At 37.7% G+C, this 22,503-nt stretch overlaps 1 protein-coding gene across 2 annotated transcripts; it reads right to left on the bottom strand.

Annotated features, from left to right (window-relative positions):
- Positions 1 to 205: 205 nt before the first annotated feature.
- Positions 206 to 20,042, bottom strand: LOC113054030 (lysophosphatidic acid receptor 1-A-like). Of its 2 annotated transcripts, none has more exons than XM_026219303.1 (3): positions 19,831 to 20,042; positions 10,513 to 11,268; positions 206 to 1,077 (listed from the first exon to the last, which is right to left on the bottom strand). In XM_026219303.1, the coding sequence occupies exons 2-3, from the start codon at positions 11,249 to 11,251 to the stop codon at positions 776 to 778; spliced, it is 1,041 nt and encodes a 346-aa protein (XP_026075088.1). In that variant the 5' UTR covers positions 11,252 to 11,268; positions 19,831 to 20,042; the 3' UTR covers positions 206 to 775. The 2 variants fall into 2 exon arrangements, with proteins under 2 accessions (XP_026075088.1, XP_026075087.1); XM_026219302.1 differs by having other exon boundaries at positions 19,785 to 20,041.
- Positions 20,043 to 22,503: the final 2,461 nt, after the last annotated feature.

Here is a 22,503-nt window from a genome sequence, read left to right as displayed (position 1 = left end):
GAAAATTCATTATTTGAAAAAAAAAAAGTAAAAAAAAAAATTGAAATATGTTTTATTATAAAAAATGTCAGCATCTTTGCTGAATGAAGTATAAAGTATTTATTTCTTCTCTCTCTCTCTCTCTTTTAATCTTATTTTTTGAGTGGTAATGTATCACAGTTTCCATACAATTCCCCAAATTTATCAACATTATTGCTTTACTGTATTTTTTTTTTAATGAATGCAGTCTTGATAATCATTAGACCAAAAAAAAAAAAAAACACTTTTGACCAGTAGTGTATTTTTTTTTTAGGTGTACATTTTGGTGGCAGCTTGGTATCATAGGGATGAACCTGCAGTGCAAAACAAAACAAAAACAAAAAGCAAACAATCAAGTACTTTGCATAATTCACCAAAGTTATTTCCCAGCGGCCCCTTACATGCACTCTTTCTTTCTTTCTAGTGCAAACTGAGGACAGATTCACCCGACACTGCGCCCTTCCCTTCAACACCTGCTGTACAAGACTAAAACTCACGCAACTCCTCGATTTACAACAATCTGGCCAAAAAATTACAACTAGCCAAAATACTCATCCAACTTTTCCATACTTAAGGCGTTTCGGGAACAAATACGATTTTTGTTAAACTTAAATCCTCTTGGATCAGCCTTTAAATAGTTCAATATCATGTCAAAACTTTATAAAGACAACTTCATAACCACAAGTCTTTTGCTGATGAAAATGCCTTTTTCGAAGTCTCTTCTCGCTTCTGCTAAGATCCCGGGCCGTGCTGAGCCTCAGACCACTGAATGGTCTTTATGGTGCGTGCTGCTCAGGACCGGGTGGTTGATGGAGGATGCAGACCGGTCCGAACCCTCTGCTGTACCGTTAACATTCTCCTGCCGCTGACAGCACAGGATCTGCTTGAACGTGACGCTCATCTCCTTGTCCCGGTAGAAGTATATGATAGGGTTCATGGCAGAGTTGAATTCCGCTAAAAGAAGGAAGAATTTCTCATAGCTCAGGACATTGCAGTTGGAGCAGACCACGTCCAGCAGGAGAAGCACCAAACCAGGCGTCCAGCACACAATGAAAGCTCCTAAAAACAAGAGAACATGGATGTGACTCATGAGTACTGGAGGAAAGTGTCAAGTTAAATCTGTATTGATTTAACAGGCACAGTCTAGCTCAAAAACTCTCAAAAACTCAGTTTCGGCCCAGATCCGGCCCGCATCTGTCCTGCGTGAAATCCATGCGGGCCAGATGCGGGCCGGTTCTAGGCAGAAACTGCTTGCTGTCTGGGTAACATCAGAGTTCCTCACAACACACAACTATACTCCTTAGATTAGGATTATTCAACATTTTCTATAATGTGGAAATTACGTATTAAGAATAATCCCACAAACTCTTTAAACTAATTTAACAGTAAACAGTTATGATTAAAACATCCAAGCAAAAATCCATTAAAGACATTACTTACATAACTCAATGTATTTAAATAATAGCTAAATCAATAGCATACATGTAAATTTACTTAAGCCCCTTTCACACTGCACATTGGTCCCAGAAAATTGCAGGAACATTGCCGGATCGCCTTGTGTGTGAATGCAAACGCCACGGGATTGGTTGACCTGAAACAACGTTCAATCCCAGAACGAGCTCTTTGTGAACAAAAGCCAGACCTAATGTCGTGTTGTAGCGATGACGCATGTTACCATGCAACTCTTTTACCAGGTGTTTTGAAGGCAGATCAACGTTCGCAACGAAAAAATATGCGCAAACTGTAATGAAGCAGAGATCAGTTCTTCACTTTCCACGCTGGTGCTGAGATCGTTCACCAGCTTCGGTGAAAGTTAACATGCCTAGTGTTTTCGATTCGTACATTACACGTCACGTCCTGATGTCAATTGTCATTACGGGACCTTTATGGGTTGTGTGTGAAAGCGCGCACATATTACAGGAAATCACTGGCAGTGTGAAAGTGCAAAATCTAGCGAGCCGGGAACAATTGCTGGGACACAATACCCATGTATTTTCCAGAATCGCAGTGTGAAAAGGGCTTTACAGAACAATTAAAGTATATTTCAAGTATAGACATTTAATACTTATGTAGGAACCAAGCAGGTAGAGTGCAACCAATACGCCCTAATAGGTCTTTTGTCCAAATCCCTGAAATATGACCTATTAGAGCATATTTTACAATTGCGCCCCTATCGGCAACAGGACACTTTCATATCAATGCTTTGTACTCTTTAAACTTTAAAACGTAAATATATATCTTTTTTTTTTTTTTTTTTTTTTTGGAGGACAGTCTATAAACTAGTTGTGCACTCAAGAGTTTACTACAAGAGTGTAAGCCTACTTAAGCGTACTTAAATACTTGAAAAATACTTCATTTTTATAAGGGATGAGGTGATTAAAAATATTTAATTCCACACTTGAAACTATTCATAATTCATTCAAAACTGGTCTATTTTAGCTAATATTTGTAGGACACAGTTTAAAACATTAGCTTAGCAATATGCCAATGGCAAATTGTATAAACAGTTGCAAGTCAAGTTCTGTTTTAAAAGAAAATAATATTTTAGTCTTTCTACTTCAAAAGTTAATGATTAATAAAACGTGTTACTTGCCATTTATTTGTAACTATTTGTAATATGTATTAAGTTTCATTTTTTTCTCTCTCTTCAGTGCATATGGTTTGTGTAAAGACAGCATTTTATGGTCTTTTTTTTGGATGCTTCCTCAAGATGTAGTTTCCTATGTAGGCAGTGCACTAAGTTTTGAAAGAGCCTACATCTCATAAGGCAGCAATATCTGTCTTTCCCATTACTAACAGAAGAGCAGGGTTGCATCCATGTGCTTAAACAATCGTTAGAGTGTATTTTCTTTGTGCCAAACTTCTTCTTTTCTCATGAATCTATCCCAACATGACTTTGACAACCACAAATTGTTTACTGAAAAAGAACATTTTGGCTACAACTGTTATTTTGCAGAAAAAAAAAAAAAAACATATTATAAAATGAAAAACAATTGAAAGAGCACTACACTTCTTTTAGTCAAACGCAGCTGCTCTTGAATGGTTGACATCACTAGAAAGCTATGTGGAGGCTCTCAGCAGTTAGATAAACTCCAAGCTCTTTCCAGCACAGCTTTGCCACATGTTTTGCTCTCTCTGAACAAACCTCGAGACGTGAGCGAGGGGGACTGAAGACTGCGTTTGAAGTCAGAGTCTCGGACAAAATTGCACTTTGCACCACAAAGACCCCTGCTCAAAACGTCCTGTCTGTTTGTTTTACCTGAAAACTCGATGCTACTTCAGCTTCAATACTCTTCTGAATAACGAATCTCGAAATAAAAATAAACTTGAAATGAAGATAGTTTTCAACACAAGCACTTCACTGTGGGTTCAGCTGTGAGAATGAAACAGCGCTGAGAACAGCGCAGAAAAATAATTTGAAACGGAGGTTAGTGAGGATCAGTTTGTTTTGGAAGTGAAAAAAAAACAAGAAATCCCATAAATGTAGCTACACATTTTCATAATATGATTTTGGTCGACCCTACTATGGACGTATAAGCCTGTAAAGACATCCCTTACCATCCATTAAAGCTTTCTTCCACTTTCAATCTGAAAAAGCAGTTAAATTGGCATCTGCTCAAAGCTTTGCTTCGTCTTAGAGCAGGATTTCAATTTATTACTTGCGCAAAGGCTTATTAACACCATCAGGCACGATGACTGGGGTGTTCAGATTCAGGTCCAGATGCACAATAACTTTGCCAAGTCGTGTGAATGTTGGATTTGTCTAGGAAGTACTTAATGGCTTTCCTTGACACCAGCAACGACTTGGCCATATCTAAAGGAAAGCATGCCTTGATTGTTTTGGAAAGTGGAAGTCAAGCGATTGATTGTTTTTGCCAATTATTCAGTATCTTTACACGGTTTGGAACCGATATCCCCAAAAGAAATAACATGATAATGACTATTATTTATTACTGAGTGTGTTCGATTGGTGCTGGAAATGTAAGGAGATGTTCATACAGAAAGTGTTTTCCATTACACTTCACTTATTTTCCATTGGTTTTCTATGTAAAGATGCTCTTAAATGGATGTTTTAGATTTGCATTTCGCATATTTTGTGGCATCTAGTACATGACGCAATGTTATATAAAGACAGTGCTCAGGTTCTATACTTCTCAGTGTTTTTTTTTTTTTTATAGAAAAATACACTCTTTGTGAATGACCTCTGTGACTGCAAAAATAAAAACTATCACTGACTCATTGTAGGGGTTTGTTGGGACATGTGCAAAAAGTTATGGCATGTACAGTACATGCATTATCAATATATAGCCATGAGGAAATCAGTCAATAACTAAAAATTCAAAATTAAGTGGCAAGTGGAATAAATCATACTCAAAAAAAAAAAAAAAAAAAGGTTTATACTGTAGTTTTGTTGCAGTCAGAACTGAATGTAATTAGTTAAAATGCCCAGGAACCATAAAGTAAAGCAAGGAGAGAAAAAAAAAGCATTGTTTTCATTGGCGGCACGTAAAAACAAGCATACAGCATGACCAATGGAGTCCAATTCACAAACATATTAAAGGCTTTTATAAACTTGTATTTTTAATAAATCATTCAAAAAGTCCAGATGCCATGATTTGTATTTACAATGGTTAATTAGCGGAAGTTATTACTTCACCTGCTTGACAATGTCATTAACAACAGTCCTATTGTTGAATCGATGTGGTTTGAGTGTCGGATGTGCAGCTACAGTAAGTTACTACAGTAAAGCACTGAAGACTTACTAAAATAACACCTGATACTCTGTCTAAACTAAAAGTGATGATAAATAACTTTTAACATTCACAGTTTTTGAGAATTCAAACATAATTGTTCTTTGAGCAACTAGTCGGCAATTATATTGATTTGTGTAGTGATTTACAGCTGCTTACAACAACACAGTATGATTTACTGTAACCTGACAAACCTTGACTCATATGAGATATGTTTAGAATGCAGAAAAAATCAGTGTCTATCAACATTAACCACCCACCAGTAAAAGCTATCTCTGCAAAACAAGTGCTATTTTTATTTTTTGGCAAACTTGACAACACTTGGCCAAATGGTTGTGGTCAAAAATATGCAGCAGTAGCAGGAGGTTGATGGGAGATCAGTGAGATGGCAACACCTGTGGAACTGCTTAGTGCATGCTTTCCATAGTTAACAGCAGATTTGGGAGTGAAGGATTTGGCAAATGCATGGTCATTTGTTTAGCCCTCCTCATTTAAACAGCTTTTCTTACGTCTTTCCTGGGAATCAGCACACAGACCAGATTTCTAACCGGATATTTACACACTGAAGTCTGTGGGAATCCTCTAATGAAATCTATAGGTAATCACAATTAAGTCTATGTTTTCCCTCAAATATAAAACATTCTATTAACTTATATTGTATTCATTTTTTATTGTAGTGAATGTAAAGCTGATGTTCAAGCCATCGCCTGTAAACACAGTTGTTTGTCTTTATATCCGACAGAGCTAAAGAAATCGGATTTAGTCCCATTTTAACGAATGGTTGATGAAAAGATATGCTGATATACTTCCATAACCTTCAAAACAACGCTGCTTCTTGGGTGTGATGTTTATATTTCTCGTGAACTACGATTTTGGCAGTTTCTGAGATTCACAAGCGGCGAGATGCCAGTATATCCAACAAATATTAGAATGCAATAGATGCACGCTGTTGGAAATGCAATGGACAGCTTATTATAATCTCTTTTTATTTTTAAAGATGGTTCCTGAAACCATCATGAGCAAAAAACAGAAACACTGACTTGCAAATTCATGATTTGTTATTTTTATTATTTATTTAATTATATGTATGCCTTGTAAGCATATCTGAATTTGTCTAGTGATCCATTAATGCAAATAAGAATCCAGAAAAATAAAAATCCAACACTGGCTAAATGTATTTTGAATGAAACACCCTGATGCTTTACATGAGCCCTGATGTCTTGTTATCTTGAGGAGCGGAAACTGTTCCAATGATTACATCATCACTGTAGCTGTGTTATTCTAACATACTTCATACGCCCTTAAGTAACTCTCAACAAGTCATGAGTCATGCCTTTTAGATTGTGGAAGTTATAAGAGTGACGAGATAAATCCTCATTGTTTCCTAGTAAGTTCTTTTTGGTGGATACTAGTACACGAAAACCTGATTTTCTGATGTGATAGTGGAAATCAACGTTGCCAGATCTCACCAGAAAAAAAAAAACAGGCAAGCTGGTGTGACACATTCTATCATTTAGAATAAGACAAGCAGTGCATTAAAGAAAATTTTGGAAATACAACAAACTAAATGTGCTGATGTCTAACATATACTGAAATTACATCTTGTTTTCTCATCTGCTCACTTTTTCAGCAGTCTTTTGTCATTTTTGTCCCTTATGTTTTTTAGTAACCAAAAAACATGCAGCACTTCCTGCTGCATAAGTTTGCTTCGATACATTTTTAGGTGGAAGTTGTGAAATGTTGTGATCAGAATAAGCCAAATAAGATGAGCAGAGCAAAGGTTTATGATAATTAATAATATCTGCATAATAGAACCAGATTTTTTTTTTTACCCAGCAATCTATGCACAACACTCATATTTGTAAAAATAAAATCAAAATAAATGCTGTTCTTTTTATGGTCTGACTTTAGAACTCTAATATATTTTAACAGGATTATACTATTTAAACAGTAATTACACACAGTAACAACTACGTTAAGAATAGTTATATAAATCTCTTTCTTATCTTCAGGGTGAGATAACAGTCTACAAACCGTGCTTTCATCCAGACCCCTTGCTCTCCATTCTCTCTAGAGGTTCAAGACAAGCTCTGACCAGTCCGAACAAGAACAGTAGTGTTTCCTGCTCAGTGCTTGTGCAGCGGGATGCTGCACCGTGACTGGGTTCCTTTTTTTGTTCCAAGCCAGGCTTCACTGGAGGAGCCGGTGAGGCATGACACTGATGCAGAGCCAGCAGTGCAAGGCGAACAGTGGAACTGGCTGCGAGACCACTATGACGGGCCCTCAGCTGTAGACTACTGAAGGGCTTCATTGTTCATCGACTTGAAATTGGCACAACAGAGCAAAGGGTAACCTATTATGTAGAACTTAGGTAAATCTGAAAATATATGTATGTAAGACGTTTTAGTGGTTTTGAACCACAGCTTGGAGCCTGGTGCATAATTTGTGCTAGCGTTGAAGGACTTTGACAGGAAGCGGACACATTAAATCTCACCCAAATGTCAATGGGTGAATTGGAGAGAAGAAATTGATCCCTGGAGCAAATTCTCTATGTCATACTGACATCATTAATGGACATATTCTCAGAGAACATGAGCAATTTGGCTCCATGATGTTTATATCCGCAATGTAGATACTTGCGGTAGACCAAAAAAGGATTATTGTTCGTTTCATGTTTTTATTTTTATTTTTATTTTTTATTTTTTTATTTGATAGTCAAGAGAATTGCCCTTCATGAGGTTTCCCACCATTTTCAAATAATATTAGAAATGAGTGAGGACAGTTTGTTTGTTGAACAAGTCTTGTGGTTTAAAACCATCTGCTTATGATTGCACCATTGTAATAAAGGATATGATTGCTATATTTGTGTATATATAATCTATCTGCAAGTGGAATAGTGTGAGAATTGACCCAAACTGAACATGTCACATACTGCCAATGAGTCCAAATATGCTTACTTCCCTAGCATATAGTAGGTAAAAAACAGTAGGTGAAATAAGTAGTAGGGCTGGAAGATTAATCGAAAAATAATCAAAACCGAAATTCATAACCTCTAACCTCCAACAAAGAATGCTTTGTAAAAATGTTTGACATCTAAATGTTTGACTTAATTTTTTTATATATTGGATTTTTTTGATCTTATTGGAACTAAGGAATCGATTAGAATCGGAATCGATAAAATTCAAACGATACCCAACCCTAGTAAGAAATGTTATGAACATAGATAAAAGAACTGCTGATAGTCAATCATATTTACAGTACAAACCTTGTCAGTGAACTATGAGGGCAAAAAAACAAAACAGAAACAGAATAATCATTAATTAATCGTTATCGAGGTAAAATGTTCAATTAAACGAGATTTAGATTTTAGGCCATAATCGTCCAGCCCTAATAAGTAGTATGTCTGAATTTGTAGTATTCATAAAACAGTAGGTGCAAAGTGCCTGGATGACCCACTGCTTCTGTCAAAATGCTGGGGTGTGCATCTGATCAACACTTTACTTTCCCATGAGCCCACTGAAGAGGATTTGTGAACGTCAGCGAGTGACACAACTGATGTCACAGGTCACATGACAAAGCTAACATGACAGATGCATTATGTCTGGATTACAATCATACTACACTTTAAAACTATAGTTTATAGAATCAGCTTTGTAATAATAAGTTTGTTGCGCATCAAATGTAGTACCTAATCAGACACAGGGGCGTCGCACCATTGGGGGATGTGGGGATTTTAACACCCACACTTTTCCCGGTGAGAGGATTCGACACCCGCACGTTTTCTGCAGTTTTTCCGCAGTTTTGCACAAACGTCTTACTACAGTCGCTCCTCCGTTTCTGTGTCTACGCTCGCCGCGGCTGCCTCCTCCGCCCTCCCTCTCAAACATGACACCGACTTTGAGTGTGACCGGCTGATGATTGGCTGTTCTGCCTTAAGTCCCGCCTCTCTTGGGGTATTATCGGTCGCTCGTGCTGAGGAGGCGGGAACTTATGGTTATGCTTATTTACATCTCCCTTTTCCAGGGATATGTGTTTGGGAAGATGTTTTGTTATCGTTTTGTTGACATGTCGAGTGTTTTCAGTATTATATTTCGTTTTTTAGACTAATGCTAATTGCTATTATTGGGATATTGTTCAGCAGCTATTGTTTGCATACCTGTTGAAGAACTATGAAAGAAAAGTGTATATTATTTTAATGTTTAAAAACAGTAAATTGTTACATTATTTATACCACCAGAGAGAAAAAGCTGTGTGTGGGAGTTTTTTTTTTCTCTCCCCTTTTCTGATTTTTTTTTTTTTTTTTTTTTTTTTAATGTAGGATTATTATTTTTTCCAGCCAAACGCTGCAAGCCGGAAATCCAGCACAGTGCCAGATAACTTTAAGCCCTGCATTTTGTACCCCTCTGTCAATGTATTCATGATTTTTATTGTTTATATACAAACCACATCCATCCCCCACACTTTTGAAAAGCTTGCTACGCCCCTGATCAGACAGTATGTAAAACAAGAAACAAATGACTCAGTTTATAGCTTGCCGCAAAATAACAAAATAATGCACTTTTTTTTTCTATTTATACCCAACAAAATTAGCAACATGTCCTCCAACCAATACACTTGTATAGGTCGTTTGTCCAAGTCCCTGAAATATGACCCATCAGAGCGTATACTACAATTGCGCCCCTATCGGCAAAAGGTCATTTTCATATTAATGTTTTGTACTCTCTGATTTGCCCTCTGGTTTGCGTTTCATGTAGTTCAGTTTGTAGATTATTGCGTTATACCTTGATATGTAATCATGCTATCGTGGGTTCGATCCCAGGGAACGGACGTGCACGAAATGCAGCATGATTTCTGTGAGGGTTAGGTTTAGGGGTGGGGTTAGGTGTGGTCATTCGAATGAATAAGCCACATAGTAAAATATGCAGGAAATACTGTGAGATCGGTGTAAAATGCCCACACATTGCATTTAAATAAACGTGCGGTTTGATTGGTAATGACGTTATACGTCATTTCATGACGACAGACGCAACGCAATACTGTAATTATTTTTCATTTAGAAAGTAAATATAGGTCGTAATAAATGCTTGCACAAACAACCTATATGGTCGTTTTTTGTTGGAGGACAGGCTCAAAATTATAATTGCAAATTTGTGATTTTTATTTTTTTGTCTTTTAGCTTTGAGGCCATCTGTATTATGGGTGTACAACCCTGCTTCTTGCGGGATACTGTCCCACAGAGTTTAGCTCCAACCCAAATCAAACACTGAACCAGCTAATAAAGGTGTTTGGGATTACTTGAAAACAACAGACAAGTGTTTTTTTGGAGCACGGCTGAAACTGAAATCTGCAGGATAGTGACCCTCTAGAAGCAGGGTTGGCTACCCCGATCTATATACTGGAGCAGTCGTTCCCAAATTTGTTCCTGGAGCCCCCAACACTGTACATTTAGCATGCAACCCATTTCAGTATGTACTAATGAGCTAAAGACCTGATTCAGATGTGTTTGACTGTGAAATCATGCAAAATCATGCAGTGTTGAGGGCCTCAAGGAATTTGGTTGGAAACCACTCTGCTAGAGCCGAGGGGTGTTCAAACCTGCTCCTGGAGCCTCACTATTTTCTGGAGCCTTTATTATAAATTTCCAGGCATGTGTGCAAGTTGGAGCTAAACTCCAACTCCAATGTTTGAACATTCAAGCGTGAGAGACTTTACTGCTGAATCATTGAATGAAAGCAGAACTTACCCAATACAATCACAGTTGTTTTCAGCAAGCTCATCATAGTGTCCCTGTTCCGCCTTTGACCCGAGCTGTGCCGGGACATCCTCATGGTTCGCTGACGTACATACATAAATATGTGAGCATATAGAACGACCATGACTACGAAGGTCACCAGGTTGAAGATCGCCCAGAAGCCCAAGTAGGAGTTGCTGTATAGGGGAGCCATGTTGGAGCAAGTATCTATGGCACAGATGCAATTCCAGCCCACGCTAGGAATGGCTCCCATGACGATAGACATGGTCCAGATGATGACGATAACTACAACTACTCGTCGATTGCTCATTCGGGTATGGAGCTGCATGCGGAACACAGTTATGTGGCGCTCAATGGCTATAGCTAGCAAGTTGGCAACTGAGGCTGTTAGGCTCGTATCGATGAGGCCTTGGCGAAGCAACCACGTGCTGACCGTTAGTCTCCTCGTATTGGGTCCCGTGTTGAACATCAAGTAGAAATAGGCAAGTCCGGCAAAGAAGTCCGCGGCTGCTAGGTTAGCCATGAGATAGTAGATTGGGAAGTGAAATCGGCGGTTGATGTAGATGGCCACCATCACAAGCAAGTTAGCTAGCATAATAAAGATACACACTGTAATCCCAAGTCCCATTACTAGCTTGCTTACGGGGTTCCAGTCCATGGCCAGATCCTTCTGACTGCGATTGTAGAAAAAGGCTATGGTTTCATTGTAGTGGCATTGTCCGTCATCCATCCTGAAAGATTATGCTTCTGAAAAAGATTACAGAAAAACATGTCAGGGTTTCAATATTGCATGACGTCTAATGGAAGTCACACATGGCTTAACGTTTTGCATAATTAATGGCTTGTAATTTCGCATTGATGGTAGACATGTCACCCACACACACATTAAGGCCGATAGCACAATAACTGAATTATTCTGAAATAAAGCATTGATGTATTATCTGTGAACAGGCACAAGAGTATTTACAATGTGCATGGCATATCCACATGAATTAACTTTTAATAAGCCCCACAACAATGTGGCTAGCACTTTATTATACAGTCCTACATGTTCATAATTTGTACATGTTATAGTTAATATAGCAACTGGGTAATAACTAAGTAATAACCGTAAATATACTTGAAACCTAATCCTAACACATGTAGTTACCATATATTATCCAGTATTTTCTTAGGTAAGTACAGTTAAGTGCACATACTGTAAAATAAAGTGCAACCACATTGTCTGTATTGTGAACAACAAGGATTATCGTTTAATTCAAAAGTATGTCCAGAACCCAGTAAGATGTGTCACAGGCAAAAAATCTTGCCTTTATAGCATGCAATTTCCATCTGGTTCTGTTTTATTAGCACTTTACTGCATTTCCAGTTGACCAGGAAAGACAAATGTATGAAAGTAATCACTACAGCTCAGCAGAGTTTCATTGTTTTTCAAATATTGTATTTATTTATTAAAAATAAAATCAATAATCACTGTGGTAAGATTTGTTTTCTAATATTTTATATAATATCCAATATCCATTTGTTGTTAAATTAAATTCATAAAGTTATCAGAAATTTAATTCAACATTAATACTTCACTTTTGAAAATGTTGTCATCATTTACCAAAGAATACATTTTGCATAATCTAGTGGTTGCTCTTTTCCCAGCAATTGAAGTGAATTAGGACTTTAGTTTTCAATCTTCAAAAATAATTCAAACGCACCATTCAAGTATGAATAAAGTGTCAAAACAATAACTTTAGTTTGAACACCTGGCTACACTGAATAAATAAATAAATAAATAAATAAATAAATAAACAAACCTTTTTCAGTACAACAGTTTATTTTAACCATTACTAAAACTTCAAAACACTTTTCTGCTCACATGTAGCTATCTCAGGCTCAGCATGCTATCAATTGTTTAGAATTCAAATGCCAAGCGAGAGTGGATGACCTTTCCACAGTTATTGTGTGCTTCCAAACCTATCATCACCAAACACTGGTCCATAGTGTTGGGATACAGACAGACAGATCCTGTCATTGTGTGTCAATGTGTTTTATCACATGGCCTCAGGCCCCTGATGTCTCTAAACTAAAGGCAATGCACAAGAGTGGTCTGTGCAGAAATGTCTATGAACTTCCTGTCTCATTTGAAGCAATGCTTAAAGCCACAGTTTCAGCAGTATCGTAGCACCCATCCTCAGTGGACAATGACAGTGGAAAGGAAATTCCAGACAGGCCTTGGCTGGGTGCATTTGATAGCTTTGTATCTTCACAGCATCCCCTGCTTAAACCACAGTGCAAGACCGTTACTCAAGGAAACATTTTGTGATAGTAAATATTTATTTTAAACAGTTTTGCTTAAGAGGTCCATTTCAGTATTGGTCTCCTGCCTGTCTGAGAATACAATGCAGGCATTGTTCTGCACCAATCCTGTCAAAAAAGCAATGGAACTGTATTGTTACAAAGAATAAATTGTTCACATTGGTGCAAAGGCAATACTCCAATGTGATTCAGACCAAAATGATGCTAATTTATGCCCATAATAAGGTAGGCATCTGCAAGCTGTTAACAATCCAGGAATAATTATGTTTTGCGTTTTCCTGTTCAAAAACATTTTGAGGATTATAGTGCATTGAATATATATTACACAACAATGTGTCATATAGATTACATGCAAAAATATTGATTGAAAATTCACATAGAATTGTATGCATTCTGTCATTATACATTTGTTAGAATCCACAATTCTACATCCAAAATCTAAAATATCATATCACTCTTAAACACGTTTTGTGAAGTTGTTTGTTTCGGTCTGAAAATTGCAACTTTATTTGGTCCCTGGGGCAAATCCTGGGTAGGATTAGGGATGTAGGATATGGTCGTGCAGAATTTGTGCTTTATAAGTACTAATAAACAGCCAATATGTTATTAATAGTCATGCTAACAAGCAACTAATTAATAGTGAGAATTGATCCCTCAAGGAAAGTGTTACAGAGAAAACATATCCTAGCTCACTTCTAGTAACCGGCTTATTACACCTAAACCTGAAGCCAACCAACACGTTAAATGTCCATTTACTTAGTACCCCTAACAACGTGGTTCCAACAGAAGTCAGCGAAAAATGGAACTAGAACCACTGTAAGGTCTAGTTTCCAGCAGAGACAACTGCACCAGAATATGCAAGAGCCATTCTTCAGCATAAAGCCCTCGATATGCACCAGACAAAACTGACAAACAAACCGGTTGGGCAGCATTTCAAATAAGGCCAAAACAAAGTTCATTTGGAATTTGTTTAGGGCATTTGAAAGTTTCCAGAAAAGTTCAGTCTGGCTGGTAAACACCTTCAGTCTACCAGTGGTTTGTGACGATTAACTAATAGGTAGGTGTGGCTCCGGAGCTCCGCCTTCTTCGACGTGGAAATCTTCTCTTGTTCGTTTCTTCTGTTCAGTCTGTTGAGGTCAAAACGAACACACTGGAGACCTTTATTATAGTCTAAAGTAGAGATGTAACGATTGAGAGGAAAGTGCATGTATGAAACTGGGATGTTCACTAACAGTATATTGCTGCAGGTCTTGCACTTGCATTTTACTGTCAGTAGATCGGTGTCTTAAAGCAGTAACACTTCTTTCTCTTGAAATATCTCCCATGTGCCAACCAGAGGTGTCCATTTCTGCTCCTTTACAACCACAGTCTTGCAGAATTTAGCCTCAACCTTAACTAAATCTGGACCAGCTAATCAAGTTTATCAGTAGAAACTCCCAGGAAAGTGTGTTGGATGTGCAGGATGGGGCTAAACTCTGCACGAAGGTGGCCCTCCAGGAGCAGGACTGGTCACCCCTGGTCTACAGCGATGCCAAAGTAAATTCTCCTGGTGGCAGCACTCCACTAAAGAATTGAGGGCATGTGGTTGGTTAGTCTGGTGGCACACTGCACCACAAAAATGAAGCCCAAGAAGGCTCCAATCCAAAGAAGGCAGCTGCCCCTCTTGAACTTAAGAAACCACATAAAGAGAGTGTGGTTGGTACGCCAAAAACTGTACTCTCTAGAGTCCCTTTCACACTGCACGTTGGACCTGGAAAATTACAGGAACATTGCCGGGTCGCCTTCTGTGTGAACGCAAAGACATCCCGAGATGTATTCCGGGATCGATCCCGGGTTGGGGACCTAGTAACATTGCCGGGTTCAGTACCGGAACGAGCACTGTGTGAACAAAAGCCAGAACTAATGTCGTAAAAAGGGTGAGTCGTAGTGATAACACACATTATCGCGCAACTCTTTTACCAGGTGTTTTGAAGGCAGATCAGTGTTTGTAACAATAACAAAAAAAAAAAATGGAGCAGAGATCAGTTAGTTCTTCACTTTCTGCTCTGACACTGAGTTTGTTCACTAGCTTCAGTGAAAGTTATCGTGCCTAGTGTTTTCAACTTGTACTTTACACGTAACATCCTGATGTCACGTGTCTTTACGGGACCTTTATGGGTTGTGTGTGAAAGCACACACATATTCCGGGTAATCACTGGCAGTGTGAAAGGGGCGTAGGTCTGTAGAGTCAGTTCCACATGGGCAAAGAAGAACTCTGGATGTCCTGTTTCTTCTTAAGTCTTCATTGTAACATCCCTGATTGCTTTTTACATCCTTTTGTGGACCCTCATCATACTGGTAAGTCTGGCACCATCAGAAATCTAATGAGGAGCCACCATTTACAGGTCTTCACAATTTGTTTTGTATCATGGTGAAAGAAAAGAGTTCTCAGTGCTACACTTTCTGCATCTAATTCCGTTTCTGGTCTTACTTCTAAAAATAAAAGGACGCATCTGTTAGGTGACTATATATAAAGCACAATGACTTGCTTAATAGAAATGTCTTTGGCAAGCATTGAACTGTGTGAAGCGAGATATCACACAATTCAAGCATACAATCATGCAGTTCTAAAGAAAGTCAAGGAGATGAAATCTACATCTAGCTCTTCATGGTTCAATCAACTTAAAAGCTGGGTGTGGAAATTGTTTTACACCATTCTGGTGAATCCTTTCAACAGTGCATGGTGGCGCTATCTTCCTGAATTTTGGGAATGTCATGACAGAAGAGTTTTTGCACTTTATGGTTTTACATTCCATTGAAGCTATAGTCTTGCAAAACAATCATCAGCCCTAATGATTTCCACAAGATGACTGCCCAAACCATAATGAAACTCAGAGTGTAACAGTTAGCAAACTCAGCTGGATGAAGCAAACAGGATAAAAAAAAAAAAAATCCCATTACTCAGGGGTCTATAGATTTCCTACTTATTTCTCCAGATTATTCTTCATTGTACATGGTTTTCAGATACAAGTGGTTTCCAAATGGCAGCCCTCTGACATAAATTTGCTCAGTTTTTACTCAGAGTGGCTCACAGGGTTCAGTTTTGATGTTATATGTTTCCAGTCTTCAGAACCAAACCTGTTAAGTATCCATCTATCTCTATAAAAGCAATAGTTCATCCAGAAATGAAAATTCCATATATCCACCTACATTCAAACCCCACATGACTTTCAATCTCCGGACAAGAATAATAACAATAACCATATATATATATATATATATATATATTTTCAAGTTCAAAAATGACAAAAAAAAAACAGTATTAAAGTGTCATGAATGAAGTCCATATGCCTTACATATTGTATTCCGAGACGTATGACAGTTTGCTTGAGAAACGTACCAAACGTCAGACAGTCAAGATGCATTACAACAGGTCTGACGTCAATCACACATCACTGGTTCACCTGTCATCACTGACGTCAAACTTAGTGTTATCAATGCATGCTGAGCATTCAAGAGCAATGGAAGCATTCTTCAAAGACATTTCATTTGTATTGAATTGAAGAAAGAGTTTTTTGTTTTTTATGTTTCTTATCAGGGTTTCCTTGACAAATGATGTAATTCTGGTGTCGTAAAACATGGAGCTGTCTTTAAAAAGTAGTATAAGTCAGTTTATAGCTGACACACACTGCTAATTGGCAATCGACTCAGTGATTCACCGCTGCAACAGCTGCATTTGTTATTGTAATTTAGTTACTTTTAGCTCGCTTGACGTGGTGCTGTTATTTTACTCACTCTTGGATTTCAAAACAGTTTACTCAGTTTTCATTCTTACGGATATTACAAGTAGGGTAAAACTTATACATTACTAAAAACTGTGACTCTCTGGACTTCCTACACCTTAAAAAACAGAATGAGATGAGAGACTTCCTGTGTCATTCACTGTTCTGCTGAACGCCCAACTTCAGACCTGAAAGCGATGTTATTAAGCTGACTTCATTGTTTAATTTGTGACTCATAACTGAGAGTATTACAACATGCTAACTATCAGTAACAATCAGGCCTGTATTCTTGACTACTCATGTTTTAATAGGGTTAATCAAGTAATTTAAAGATAAATAGGCACCAGATGCTGGACATATGAAAACGAATGTGATCGCGTTTGATGAACTCGATGGCAAATGATTTAAATAAAGTGTTCATTGACATCAATGTAAGAAAACTTGAGGAAGAAGCCAAGGGGTGATTTTATGCTCTAGTCCGAACTATTAAACCCACGTTTCCCTCATACACATGAGGCCGGTTGTGATCACAGTTGTGTATGAATGTGTCTTGAAATGCATATGGGCTGCATACTGCAAATATTGTAACAGCCCATATGTTTTAACTTAACATCTTGTATCAGTTAAACAAGCCAAGTGAGACATAAGGCAACATTTTAATGCATCCAAATAAAGGACAAATTATTATTCACATTTTTTTTCAAGAACAGGTAATATTTCCAAAAGAAGGTTGAAACTGTATTTTGAATGTATTTATTAAATATATTTATTGAAAGATTTGTATGTATTGTTACATAACAAGTAAAAAATAAATAAATAAATAAATAAATAAATATATATATATATATATATATATATATATATATATATATATATATATATATATATGTATATATATATATATATAAGGTAGACTTCATTGTACCATCATTTTCATAAAAAAACCCATAAACAATAAACCTCACTATTCTCTACAACAATGCCATTTTTTATTACTGTAATAAAAATGTATATTAAAATGAATATTATTTTATAGCACTGACTTTATATATCATGTTACTTGGTGTTCTTTTTAACTTATGCTGATTTAAAGTTTTAAAACATTATATCTTTATATATATATATATATATATATATATATATATATATATATATATATATATATATATATATATATATATATATATTTCAGAAAAAGTTAAAATAAAATAAAATAAAATAAAATCTTATGGGCTTTTTTATTATTATTATTATTATTTATTATTTTTTTTATTGGTCAGTTAAACTTGGAAATATTTTCACCCTACTACAAGTAAGCAAGTTATCACAAAGTTCTAACCACAATGCACACTGCACATTGTCAAAACTTTGTCTTTGAAGCTGACCAGACTAGGCGCCGTGAACTCCAGTGAGGACATAAAACAATCGGCAGATAACAGCTTGACACCAACGACACAACAAATCATTATCATACGAAGATAATACACAGCTTAGAAATCAGTAAACCTCATACTGCAGCTGAACTAAACTCTTCTGACATCTGCATCTTCTCACACATTCAAAGCAACAAACCTCAAAATATCACATATATCAAAATAGTGTGTGTTATTTATACTGTTGACTGGGTGGCCGTTAAAATAGCACACAATAGAGCACAGCCAAGCACTCAATCGAATCACAGAACCTCCCAGCCATGCCCATTCCACTTATTTATTCAGAGAGCACCACTGCCGCAAATTGAAGGCCACTGAACACATTTTGGACTTTGATATCTCGCTTCAGCAGCTCTGACACCCAGCAGGAAGGGCAGGAACCAGCACTGGCATCCCAGCTCTTCTGCATGGCACAGCTGCACCCATTCCTGACCTGGGAGGTGATGGGGAGCCATGGGTGTTTTTTTGTAAAGGAGAGGCTTTCCTGTCTCTGTCTCTAGTGCAGCAGACCAGCCACGGATATATTAAAACCTTGGCACTAAATTTGTTAAGTCTTCCTTTTTGAAGCCTAAAACAAAGTATTTTTTTTTTCCACTGTATTTCTACTTTCATGATGCATCTATTGCACTCTTTAAATGTTAGTTGAACCACACCTTGAATGTTTTTGGCAAACAAATAATATCAGTCTCTCTCTCTCTCTCTCTCTCTCTCTCTCTCTCTCTCTCTATATATATATATATATACACACACACCTATATAATACAAAATAAATCTAATAATGCATTTTGATATAAAGAATCTTATTTGTTTAAAACAACTGAATTACTTTGAATATACTTGATTTCTGTAATATTAATATTCTTTAAGAAACAGATGTACAGTCATCAGGTAGCTTAACTGTGGTTTCATTTGTAATCTCACTAAAACTACATAACAGGGTAACCACATCATGACTCAGTCTAATAATGAAATGAAAATAACTTTGCCCTTGATTGTCATGTTCACCCCCCACAGCGGAATAAACACACCTCCACCTCCACAGCAATGTAAGTTAAACTTCAGAATATAAACAGCATCAGAAAACTTTAATAAGACGGTTGTTGTGTAGACCTGAGTCTGTTCTGGATGGAAATACATTATTCCGAGGCGTGTTTTTTGGGAGCCGGCCAGAAGGGCCAGGAATGTTTGACTGCTATCAATCTGAATTTACAATAAACCAGAACGGGCTGTTACAACAGCACCTACACAAAACACAGTATGAAACTATGCCCTTTTTGTTAGGTACATGTTATCATATTCTTGTGAGAGTTTAGTCTATGTGGAAAAGTGGGGGAGGTATTAGCGTAAATTGGGGCAAACGCTGAAGTTTGACACCTTTTGGGAACGGGGTGGCACCTATGCAGACGCGCAAAATGAAAACCCTTTGAAAAAGTCTGATTTATATCTTCAAATGTATGCAGCACTAAACTCATTCGAGTAAGACATTAATTAGAGGTTAAAAATGTGTCAAGATTTTATTTTATTATCATTATTATTATTGCCCACCCCCCTCACTTTTCCTCGGACTCTTCTGTCGGACACTGCCACGCGTAACTGTCTCTGAGAGCAGACATTTGCATCATCTGCTGAGTTCACATTTTTATCTGCCTCGCAGCAAAAATAAATAAATAAAATAACTAGGCTATTCGTAGATAGAGAGTGAAAAGAGAAAGCATATCTCATTTACCTTTTTCAGATATTAAACTTGCCATATGATACTTACTTGGAGTAGAGACAGAGAAATCCAACAAAGTTATTCCAAAACTCACTTGTAACTCCTCAAAGAGTACAAAAAGCTCCCAGGCGCGTCTGGTTAAGAGAAATGGCTCGACTGTTGTTTAGCGCTGTTTATTCCACGGATGTTCGGAATATTCATTGTATTCCCTCGCAGTCGCGCGCAAGTGAACTGCAATAATTCACCTCTGTCCCGTTACTCAGAGAACAACCGCTGCACTGAGACTCAGCGGCAGCTCTCTCTCTCTCTCTCTCTCTCTCTCTCTCTCTCTCTCACACACACACACACACACACACACACACACGCACACATACTGTAGGCGCGCTCTGGTGTGGCGTGCTTGTAATTCAAAACACATTGTTAGCTCACTCAATGAAGTTCATAAGCAGCCAATGAACCACCTTACTTTACATGTGTGTGAACGTGATATCTCAGAAAATAAAATTGTATATAAAACAGGGTCGTAGCCAGGGTTTTAAAACTACTGAGGCCCCAAATAATGTTCTGTGAACATAAAGCCTGCCTACTTTGATTTGACTGGTCATCTCAAATATGTTTTTGACAAGCGGTGACAGTCACCTTGACGGACGGCTGAGGAGACTCAAATAAGGAGGCTTAAATGTAATCTTGGTACTGTGCAATATCTTTGCAGCATGAAGGAAGCCTTAATACTATATTAGGCAATTATTTCACAAAGTAGGCTACACATCGGAAAAATACTCATGAGCATGAGCCCGCTGTTAATATACATATACACGTGTATATATATATATATATATATATATGTATGTATATATCAATCAATCAATCACCTTTATTTATATAGTGCTTTAAACAAAATACATTGCGCCAAAGCACTGAACAACATTCATTTGGAAAACAGTGTCTCAATAATGTAAAATGATAGTTAAAGGCAGTTCATCATTGAATTCAGTTATGTCATCTCTGTTCAGTTGAAATAGTGTCTGTTTTTATTTGCAATCAAGTCAACGATATTGCTGTAGATGAAGTGACCCCAACTAAGCAAGCCAGAGGCGACAGCGGCAAGGAACCGAAACTCCATCGGTGACAGAATGGAGAAAAAAACCTTGGGAGAAACCAGGCTCAGTTGGGGGGTCAGTTCTCCTCTGACCAGACGAAACCAGTAGTTCAATTCCAGACTGCAGCAAAGTCAGATTGTGCAGAAGAATCATCTGTTTCCTGTGGTCTTGTCCTGGTGCTCCTCTGAGACAAGGTCTTTACAGGGGATCTGTATCTGGGGCTCTAGTTGTCCTGGTCTCCGCTGTCTTTCAGGGCAGTAGAGGTCCTCTCTAGGTGCTGATCCACCATCTGGTCTGGATACGTACTGGATCCGGGTGACTGCAGTGAGCCTCTGATCTGGACACAGACTGGATCTGGTGGCCACGGTGACCTCGGAACAAGAGAGAAACAGACAAATATTAGCGTAGATGCCATTCTTCTAATGATGTAGAAAGTACGGTGTTATGTGAAGTGTTCCGGTTCCAGTTTACCTAATTAATGCAGCCTAAAAATCCTTTAACGGATTTGGATATTAAAAGCATATTAGTATGTTATGTGTATGCCAGGTTAAACAGATGGGTCTTTAATCTAGATTTAAACTGCAAGAGTGTGTCTGCCTCCCGAACAATGTTAGGTAGGTCATTCCAGAGTTTAGGCGCCAAATAGGAAAAGGATCTGCCGCCCACAGTTGATTTTGATATTCTAGGTATTATCAAATTGCCTGAGTTTTGAGAACGTAGCGGACGTAGAGGAGTATAATGTAAAAGGAGCTCATTCAAATACTGAGGTGCTAAACCATTCAGGGCTTCATAAGTAATAAGCAATATTTTAAATACGATGTTTGATAGGGAGCCAGTGCAGTGTGGACAGGACCGGGCTAATATGGTCAAACTTCCTTGTTCTAGTAAGAACTCTTGCTGCTGCATTTTGGACTAGCTGTAGTTTGTTTACCAAGCGTGCAGAACAACCACCCAATAAAGCATTACAATAGTCTAACCTTGAAGTCATAAATGCATGGATTAACATTTCTGCATTTGACATTGAGAGCATAGGCCGTAATTTAGATATATTTTTGAGATGGAAAAATGCAGTTTTACAAATGCTAGAAACGTGGCTTTCTAAGGAAAGATTGCGATCAAGTAGCACACCTAGGTTCCTAACTGATGACGAAGAATTGAAAGAGCAACCATCTAGTCTTAGACAGTGTTCTAGGTTATTACAAGTAGAATTTTTAGGCCCTATGATTAACACCTCTGTTTTTTCTGAATTTAGCAGTAAGAAATTACTCGTCATCCAATTTTTTATATCGACTATGCATTCCATTAGTTTTTCAAATTTGTGTGTTTCACCGGGCTGCGAGGAAATATAGAGCTGCGTATCATCAGCATAACAGTGAAAGCTAACACCATGTTTCCTGATGATATCTCCCAAGGGTAACATATAAAGCGTGAAGAGTAGCGGCCCTAGAACTGAGCCTTGAGGTACTCCATACTGCACTTGTGATCGATATGATACATCTTCATTCACTGCTACGAACTGATGGCGGTCATATAAGTACGATTTAAACCATGCTAATGCACTTCCACTGATGCCAACAAAGTGTTCAAGTCTATGCAAAAGAATGTTGTGGTCAATTGTGTCAAACGCAGCACTAAGATCCAATAAAACTAATAGAGAGATACACCCA

Source organism: Carassius auratus, chromosome 35, assembly GCF_003368295.1.
Source record: "Carassius auratus strain Wakin chromosome 35, ASM336829v1, whole genome shotgun sequence".
NCBI classification, from domain to species: domain Eukaryota; kingdom Metazoa; phylum Chordata; class Actinopteri; order Cypriniformes; family Cyprinidae; genus Carassius; species Carassius auratus.
The sequence above is the reverse complement of the archived record's forward strand: the minus strand, read 5'-3'. Positions and strand labels throughout refer to the sequence as shown.

Bases quoted from the DNA above. Each gene is read 5' to 3' on its own strand.
- LOC113054030 (XM_026219303.1), bottom strand. From the start codon at position 11,251: ATGGATGACGGACAATGCCACTACAATGAAACCATAGCCTTTTTCTAC. The intron at 1,078-10,512 runs GTAAGTTCTGCT...TCTTGTTTTTAG, and splicing joins AACAACTGTGATTGTATTGG to GAGCTTTCATTGTGTGCTGG.